General features: G+C 52.6%; 1 protein-coding gene across 2 annotated transcripts in view; it reads right to left on the reverse strand.

Moving 5' to 3' along the window:
- Window positions 1–6,339, reverse strand: part of LOC123136181 (probable apyrase 6) — a 10,574-nt gene extending 4,235 nt beyond the window's left edge. Inside the window, exons 1-3 of one of the 2 annotated variants that reach the window (XM_044555498.1) lie at window positions 5,660–6,339; window positions 5,019–5,131; window positions 4,721–4,828 (exon numbers count right to left, since the gene is read on the reverse strand). In XM_044555498.1, the coding sequence (XP_044411433.1) occupies window positions 4,721–4,828; window positions 5,019–5,131; window positions 5,660–6,167 (729 nt within the window). In that variant the 5' untranslated portion in view covers window positions 6,168–6,339. The remainder of the gene's footprint in view (window positions 1–4,720; window positions 4,829–5,018; window positions 5,132–5,659) is intronic. The other variant, XM_044555499.1, reaches the window with a different exon arrangement.
- Between the last annotated feature and the right edge of the window lie 3,471 nt (window positions 6,340–9,810).

A 9,810-nucleotide genomic window follows, 5' to 3' on the forward strand; every position in this document is an offset into this window, starting at 1 on the left:
GCGACCAGTGCGCGCTTTCCGCCGCGCCACCGGTGCGTTTTCCACAGAAGGGCATCCTGCCGACACCAGGACCACGCCTCGCGCCCCCCGCTCCGGCCCCACCAGCCGCACCTCAGCAGGGCCACAATCTGCCGGACGGACGCCCAATCAAGCGTCTCTCCCAGACAGAGATGGAGGAACGCCGTCGCCTGGGCCTTTGCTTCAACTGTAACGAGAAGTTTGGCAGGGGCCACAACCGCGTGTGCCAGCGCATCTTTCTCCTCGACTTAGCGCCGGACGACGACGACGACGACGCGGCCTCCGCCACTGAGGATGCATCGCGGGCCGACCCTCAAATCTCGCTCCACGCGATCGCCGGCGTGCGCACGAGTGAAACCATGCAGATGCAGATTACTCTCGGAGGTGTCTCCCTCCTCGCCCTGATCGATTCAGGCTCCACCCACAACTTCATCGCCGAAGAGGCGGCCGCTCGTGCTACGTTACCGCCCCCCACCACAGAGAAGATGCGCGTCACGGTGGCCAACGGCGAGCGCGTTCCGTGCCAGGGCGCGTACTGCGTCGTGCCCTTCCGCATCGGCCACGAGGAGTTCGCGGAGGATTTCCTCGCCTTGCCGCTCGCCGGCTACGACATCGTCCTGGGCACGCAGTGGCTGGCGTCGCTCGGACCGATCCTGTGGGATTTCCGAGCCCTCTCCATGACATTCTGGCGGCGGGGCCATCGGGTGTGCTGGCACGGCATTGCAGGACCGGACGGGCCAGCCCTAAAATCATGCAGCGGCCGCGACTTCCTGGACGCCATCATCACCGAGTTCGACGGCATCTTCGCCGACCCCTCCGGCGTGCCACCGCCCCGCAGCCGCGATCACGGCATCACCCTGCTACCTGGTTCCGCCCCGGTGGCCGTCCGTCCGTATCGATACCCGGCCGCGCACAAGGACGAGCTGGAGCGTCAGTGCGCCGCCATGCTCGCCCAAGGTATCATCCGTGCGAGTTGTTCCGCATTCTCGTCCCCGGTACTGCTGGTCCGCAAGGCCGACGGGTCCTGGCGCTTCTGCATCGATTATCGCGCCCTGAACGCCATTACTGTCAAGAATGCGTTCCCGATTCCGGTGGTGGACGAACTCCTCGACGAGCTACGGCACGCTCGTTTCTTCACCAAGCTCGATTTACGTTCCGGCTACCACCAGGTGCGGATGCGTGCGGAGGACATCCCGAAGACAGCTTTCCGTACTCATGACGGCCTCTACGAGTTTCTGGTGATGCCGTTCGGACTCTACAACGCGCCGGCCACGTTCCAGGCCCTCATGAATGATCTGCTGCGGCCATACCTGCGCCGTTTTGTTCTCGTCTTCTTTGACGACATCCTCATTTTCAGCGAGACATGGGCTGACCATCTCCGACATGTGCGCACCGTCTTCACGGTCCTGCACCAGCACCGGCTCTTCGTCAAGCGCTCCAAATGCGCGTTCGCCGTTGAATCAATCGCATACCTGGGTCACACCATCTCCGCTGCAGGCGTGGCCATGGATCCGGAAAAGGTGCAGGCAGTGGCGGACTGGCCGCAACCACGCTCGGCGCGCGCGGTTCGGGGCTTTCTCGGCCTTGCGGGGTACTACCGCAAGTTTGTCAAGGACTTTGGCGTGGTTGCCGCACCCCTGACGGCCCTCCTTCGCAAGGATGGTTTCTCTTGGTCGCCGGAGGCGGCAGCAGCTTTTACCACCCTCAAGACGGCAATCACCACGGCTCCCGTCCTCGCGTTACCGGATTTTACACGGCCGTTCATCGTCGAGTGTGACGCATCGACGTACGGTTTCGGGGCCGTCCTTCTTCAGGACCACCACCCGGTGGCTTTCTTTAGCCGGCCAGCCACGCCACGTCACCGTTCCCTGGCAGCGTATGAACGGGAACTCATCGGCCTGGTGCTCGCGATTCGCCATTGGAGGCCGTACCTATGGGGGCGTCAGTTTGTGGTAAAAACGGATCATTACAGCCTCAAATTTCTGCTTGACCAGCGTTTGGCCACCATCCCGCAGCATCATTGGGTTGGCAAACTCCTGGGATTCGACTTTACGGTGGAGTACAAGGCAGGTAGTACCAACACGGTGGCGGATGCACTTTCCCGCCGTGACACGGAGGAGACGACGATCATGGCGGTCTCAGGGCCTCGTTTCGACTTCATCAATCGCCTCCGGCAAGCGACATCCACTGATCCGGCGCTCGTCGCACTGCGGGAGGATATCACGGCAGGTGCGCGGCAACAGCCTTGGGCGCTCTCCGATGGCCTTGTTACTTTCAACGGCCGCCTCTACATTCCGCCGTCATCCCCGCTACTCCAGGAGATTCTCAGTGCCGTGCACGATGATGGGCATGAAGGCGTCCTGCGCACATTGCATCGTCTCCGCCGCGATTTCCACGCACCTAACCTTCGCAAGACGGTGCAGGAGTACATCCGCACTTGCGGTACTTGCCAGCGGTACAAGTCCGAGCACTTGCACCCCGCTGGGCTGCTACTGCCGCTGCCGGTACCCACGGGCGTGTGGACTGACATCGGCATCGACTTCGTGGAAGCGCTTCCTCGAGTAGGCGGGAAGTCTGTCATCCTCACCGTGGTGGATCGCTTCAGCAAGTATTGCCATTTTGTGGCGTTAGCCCACCCATACACGGCAGAGTCAGTGGCACAGGTGTTCTTCGCTGAGGTTGTTCGTCTCCATGGCGTGCCGCAGTCCATGGTCTCTGACCGCGACCCCGTCTTCACCTCCGCTTTTTGGCGAGAGCTCATGCGCCTCACGGGGACAAAGCTGCACATGACGTCAGCATTTCACCCGCAGTCGGATGGTCAAACGGAGGCTGCTAACAAGATCATTGTGATGTATTTACGGTGTCTTACCGGGGATCGTCCCAAGCAGTGGCTTCGGTGGCTTCCCTGGGCTGAGTACATATACAACACCGCCTACCAGACAGCAACCCAAGAGACTCCGTTCAAGCTTGTGTATGGCCGTGACCCTCCCACTATTCGCTCTTACGAGCCCGGCGACACACGGGTGGCTGCAGTGGCCAGGAGCATGGCTGAGCGCGACGAACTTATCGAGGACGTCCGCTATCGTCTACAACAGGCACAGGCGGTCTATAAGTCCTACTACGACAGACGTCATCGGGACATTCGGCATGAGGTGGGCGATTGGGTTTGGCTTCGCCTTCGACAGCGCGCCGCGTCCTCTCTCAACTTGCCAACCAGGGGCAAGCTCAAGCCACGATTCTATGGGCCGTACCGCATTTCAGAAGTGATCAACGACGTGGCATACCGTCTTGAGCTTCCGGCACGCTCGCGCCTCCATGACGTGTTCCACGTGGGCCTCCTCAAGAAGTTCTTCGGCATTCCTCCAACTACACCGCCGGGATTGCCTTCGATCCACAACGGGGCGGCTGTTCCAGAACCAGAGCGCGTGACTCGTGCGCGCCTAGCACGCGGCGTTCGCCAGCTACTCGTCCACTGGAAGGGTGAAGCAGCTTCGTCAGCTACATGGGAGGATCTTGACAGTTTCGTCGAGCGCTACCCCGCTTTTCAGCTCGAGGACGAGCTGCTCGTCGAGGGGGGGAGAGATGTCATGTGGGGCACGTCTTACAGACGTGGGCCGCGCGGCCAGGAGCAGCCGACGGCCGCATCAGGCAAGGCGCAGGCTGGACAGGAGTCCTGATCCGGGCACATTAGTTCCTAGACTAGTTTATTTCGTATAGGTTTCTAGTTTGTTATTAGCCCATGGGGCCTTTATATATCAGATAGTTAGCACCCTTTAGGGATAAGCAATAAAGTTATTTCCTTCTATCTTCCCCTCCCGCATCATAGAGCAGCCAGGCAAAAACCCTAGCGCTCCTATCTACCGCGACTACGAACTACGTAGTCGAGGTCCTGCTGTCTTGGGCACCGAGGCCCTTGACAGGTCAATTAACTAAGGTGCAAATAACACATTAAACCACAATGCATGGAAACCATGCAGCTACCAATCTGTTTATATCTCACCAAATGGACAGGCACATACTGTTATACTCCCTCCGTTCCTAAATATAAGTCTTTTTAGAGATTCAACTACAAACTACATACGGATGTATATAGACATATTTTAGAGTGTAGATTCACTCATTTTGCTCCGTATGTAGTCTATAGTGAAATCTCTAAAAAGACTTATATTTAGGAACGGAGGGAGTAGATGTTTCTTCTAAAACATTGCCAGACTGCATAAACATTCTTTTGAAAATTTAAAACTTCGGGAAACTTGCTCAAAACTACCTTTTGAAACTTCAAGCTCAATAACAATTTGCTTCAATCAATGTTTTTGAAATAGCATATTCAATGCATCCACGGGCCGCAATTTGATGTTTGGGAGCATTTAACAGTGCTCAAGATATGAAATGCCTCGTCCAATGAACTGGTAGCAATCAGTACCAATAATTATAGCTCTCTTAGTGAAACAAATTATAGCTTAACGGAATGTGTTTGGTTGCTATTCACACAAATCTCATAGTCACACTGCTATATGGGTGACATTTAGATCCCTTGGAACTATTCAATCTCTGACAAGAACCATGCAACGGAATGTATTTGGTTGCTATTCACACTAATCTCATAGTCATACTGTTATACGGGTGACATTTAGATCCCTGGGAACTATTCAATCTCTGACAAGAACCATGAAAAAAGGATTCGATATATCAAATAACTCACTTGTCCAAAGTTTAGAAAGCTGTTGCTATAGAGAGTGTATGTTGTTTCCCCAAAAGTAAAATTAGTTGATAGTTCCAGAGGAAGTACTTCGTCGGAAACAAACGTCAACTGAAACAAATAGCAGCAGTTACATTAGCAGGAAACTGCAATTTCTTGCAATACAACAGAACAATAACCCATCATGTGTATATACATTGAATTAGGCACGACTACACTATGATCTTATTAGCATGCATCATGGTTAAACAAAACAGAATCAACACATGAGAGCAGACCGTGTATGTTTTCATGAGAGAACCTGAGCTGAAGCACCCCCGAGTTCAATTATTCCAATTGTTTTGTGAGGATCCCCTCCAAGTGTGCCCAGAGCATAGTTTGCCGCAATCCAAGCATAGATGCCTTCATCAGAACCTATATAAGAAGCATACCAGCCAAAGTAAAAAAAAACAACTCAGACATATTTCAGCTAATGACACAGTAACCATCTAGATCAATGTTCCATAAAAAATTTAATTCGCAGTAAGATCAATGTTCCATAGATGCCTTCATCAGAACCTCACCCTCACCTACAAAAAACTAATTCACAGTCAGTCAGTTCCATACCGCCCAACATTATGTGTATCAGTCAATCAATGTTTTCCATGCCCCATGATTTGCTCAGTTTGTTGATGTTATCTTAGGCCCCTCCAATAATCCATGGCAGAATTTTTTTAGGGGTTTGACACATGATCACTTTGGTCATATGGAGGGGAAAATGGGGGGACAGAGAGAGCAAATTCATTTCTTGGGGAAGAAATGATCATGCTGGCAGTAACAACCAGGAAGAAATGATAATGTTGCCGGAGGCTTACTTGGTTGCTTTAAGAAGTTAAAGGCCAACGATAATAGACATGCAACAATTTACTTTCTTTAGTAAGGTGGTGAAGAAATTGGCGGTACCTGGGATCACCTTGGCCCAGGAGTCCTCGAACCGGAACCCGGAGGCCCTGAGGGCGTTCCTGCAGGACACCAGTATCGCCTCCCGGACGCCCTCCTCGAGTAGCCGCAGGCCAGCGGTTGCCATCAGCCGCACTTCTGTTGCTGCGGCGGCCCCCTCGCCCCCTACCTTCTCCTTGGCAAATTCCAACAGCGGCCGCAGCGACTCCCCCGCGCGCGCCGTGTCCGCAGCGAAAGAGGAGAGCCCCGGGGAGACGCGCATCACGGCGGAGCGCGCCAGATCCGGCCGGCCGTCGGGCCCCAAGGAGAACACGTGGGCCCGGGTACCGGTGCTGCCGCCGTCTATGATGACGGAGAAGCGCGGGGAGGGCGCAGGCTGAGGTGGCGGGGAGAGGAGGTGGACGAGGGTGGAGACGACGATGGCGAGGAGGGCGGAGCCGAGGCAGAGGCCGCAGAGGCGGCAGCGGCCGCGGCTTGGGCGGGGGGAGAGGGGTTTGGTGGGCTCCCGCATGGTGGGCCGGGGACGAGGTGTCCGGACGCCACCGACGCCGCCGCGGTGAGTCGTCGACGGCGAGAGAGGCGGCGACGACTACGAGTTTTACTTTTATTAATTTATTTATTTATGGACGCGGCTAGCCAGCGCCCTGCTGATCGAAAAGTCTCAAGCCGTGCCCTGGTCTCTCTTGGCCCTTCCGCTCATCCGCTGTGGTCGTCTGAGCAACTTCGATAGTTTCGAAGATAATTGTTCTTTTAGGCTTTGTTTTGTATTCACCGTAGCCAGCTCATGTATCTCTTCCAATTTTAACAAGGCAATAAGTACCCGTTACCTGTAAACCTGGCGGGTAAAAACCCTATTAGGATAAGGGTTTAGAAAAATTAAATACTTATGGGTTTGTAAATGAAAAAGAATGTATCCAATAGGTAAGGCAGGTACGGGTACGGGAAGGCAATGCCCATACCCGTCTACCCAACTACCATGTACAATTCGCTATTATAAATACATCATGATATTGCTTGTCAAAAATAAAGTTTGATAGTTTTCCTAAAAAAAATCCCGTAAAAGATGACCATATAATCTAGTATGAAAAGTGTTGATGGTCATTTTTCTCATTTCCTGTAAACATCTTTCTATGAATTATATATTTTTTTTCTATTTTTCATTAGAAAAAGCTTAACTAATAATCTAGAGCCCACAAGTCAATGACGGGGCGAGCGATGGTGGCGGTGCGGTGTGGATTGTAACTCGGTATTGTGTAAACATTTTAGAATTTTATTATGTTCCAATAATAAATCAAAATTCAAATGAGAGAATTAACACTGAATTAATATTTTTTGCCTTAGTTGACACTGAATTTGTTTTTCTTTCTTATTTAACACCGAATCTAAATTGAATGTCTTTTATAAGACTTTCGTCCATTTTGAGTCTTAAGGGCATCTTCAACGCTGACCTGCAAATTTGCTATGGCATTCGTCCGCGCACATTGATGCCGGAGACCGCCATCCAACACTGTCCGCATACATTTCAACAACTATTTGAACTAACCAGACAAAACACATGCAAAAACGGCTGATTTCGTATAAATCGGATGACATTCATGCAAACACGGCGGATTTTCATTACATTTCGAACAAAAAAACCGTTCGGACCCTAAGCCTATCCTACGGCGGCGTCCTGCGTCCAAGCCCTTGTTGTTCCCTTCCTGAGACCACGTCCTCCATCCGCCATCTCCATGAGCACCGGTGATAAGACCGATGTAGTGAAAGTGGGCCACCGGTAAGGAAGAGTAGAACATGAGAGACGAACCAGCCCACATGGGACACAAGGCTCTGCCGCCTCCTATGCCCTACTCATCCACGAAGGAGTTCGCGCCTTGTCCGTTGCCGGTGGACGTGGGGTCCACGATGTTAATGGAGGTGCCGGCGCTCTCCTTGTCCTACCGAGCCGCCCGAAAGTTCATCGGCGGCGTGTAGGACGCGCAACTAGCGTTGTTCACGTTCGCAAATCGCCTGCTGTTGCGCCTTCGCGGCGGTCTATTCCTGGCAAGCAGCGGCATGAGCGCGGACGGCCTCGTAGATCGCACACTACTCCACGATAAAGTTGAGGTTCGTCGCGGCCAAGGCCGCCACAGCCTCCTCGCTCGCGCGCTCGCGTTGATTTGGCCCTCTGTCAGTCGGTTCTATTCGAGGAGGAACATGTTGTACCGTTGTTCCTCCTGTGCGCCTGCTGGAACATGGACATAGGCGGCGGTGCAGGCTGCTCCTCCGCCATGGCAGTGTTGAAGTGTGTCTATGCCTACTCCATGGTGAAGCCGGCATGCACAGGAGCAGGCTCTGGTGCAGTGTCGTTGGAGCCCGTCTCCATCGTGGGGTCATCCTTGTCGTCGGAGACCTCAGGCGAGCTAGCCGGCATGTCGGCCTCGATCCACCTGGCACGGTGGCTCTGCCAGGCGGTGGCAAGGGCGACCACCTCGTGCTTCATCTCTATCGAAAGGCTCTCCCAGAGAGTGTTGCCGCCTGCAGTCATGGCAGATGTGGTGCAAGGGAGGAGGATGTGGAGAGACTTGTGTTTGGGCGTGGAGTTAGCTGGGTGTGGCCGCCTTTAAATAGCGGATTCCAGTGAGGTCAGGTGTCCGGTGCGTCAATGCGCGACGCCGAGTGGGTTTCTCGGTCGGTGATATGTCCATTTTGCATCATGCTTTCATATCAATATTTATTGCATTATGGGCTGTTATTACACATTATATCTCAATACTTATGGCTATTATCTCTTATTTTACAAGGTTTACCATGAAGAGGGGGAATGCCGGCAGCTGGAATTCTGGCTGGAAAGGGAGCAAACATTGGAAACCTATTCTGCACAGCTCCAAAAGTCCTGAAACTCCACGAAACAACCTTTTGGAATTAATAAGAATTTCTGAGCGAAAGAAATAGGCCAGGGGGCCCACACCCTGTCCAGGAAACAGGCCCCCCCCTATAGGGCGTGCCCTCCTATCTCCTGGGCCCCCTGGTGGGCCTCCGGCATCCATCTTCTGCTATATCATCACTTTTACCCTGGAAAAAATCATAGGCAAGCTTACGGGACGAAACTCCGCTGCCACGAGGCGGAACCTGTTGGAAATATGCCCTAGAGGCAATAATAAATGGATTATTATTATATTTTCTTGTTCATGATAATTGTCTTCTATTCATGCTATAATTGTATTATCCGGAAATCGTAATACACGTGTGAATACATAGACCACAATACGTCCCTAGTAAGCCTCTAGTTGACTAGCTCGTTGGTCAACAGATAGTCATGGTTTCCTGACTATGGACATTAGATGTCATTGACAACGGGATCACGTCATTAGGAGAATGACGTGATGGACAAGACCCAATCCTAAGCATAGCACAAGATCGTGTAGTTCTTTTGCTTGAGCTTTTCCAATGTCAAGTATCTCTTCCTTAGACCATGAGATCGTGTAACTCCCGGATACCGTAGGAGTGCTTTGGGTGTACCAAACGTCACAACGTAACTGGGTGACTATAAAGGTGCACTACAGGTATCTCCGAAAGTGTCTGTTGGGTTGACACGGATCGAGACTGGGATTTGTCACTCCGTATGACGGAGAGGTATCTCTGGGCCCACTCGGTAATGCATCTTCATAATGAGCTCAAAGTGACCAAGTGTTTGGTCATGGGATCATGCATTACGGTACGAGTAAAGTGACTTGCTGGTAACGAGACTGAACGAGGTATTGGGATACCGACGATCGAGTCTCGGGCATGTAATGTACCGTCTGACAAAGGGAATAGTATACGGGGTTGCTTGAATCCTCGACATCGTGGTTCATCCAATGACATCATCGAGGAGCATGTGGGAGCCAACATGGGTATCCAGATCCCGCTGTTGGTTATTGACCGAAGAGCCGTCTCGGTCATGTCTGCGTGTCTCCCGAACCCGTAGGGTCTACACACTTAAGGTTCGGTGACGCTTGAGTTATTAGGAAGACTTGTATGTGATTACCGAATGTTGTTCGGAGTCCCGGATGAGATCCCGGACGTCACGAGGAGTTACGGAAGGGTCCGGAGGTAAAGATTTATATATGGGAAGTTGTCATGCGGACACCGGAAAGTTTCGGGGGCATATCGGTATTGTACCGGGGCCACCGGAA

This window comes from Triticum aestivum, chromosome 6B, assembly GCF_018294505.1.
Source record: "Triticum aestivum cultivar Chinese Spring chromosome 6B, IWGSC CS RefSeq v2.1, whole genome shotgun sequence".
NCBI classification, from domain to species: domain Eukaryota; kingdom Viridiplantae; phylum Streptophyta; class Magnoliopsida; order Poales; family Poaceae; genus Triticum; species Triticum aestivum.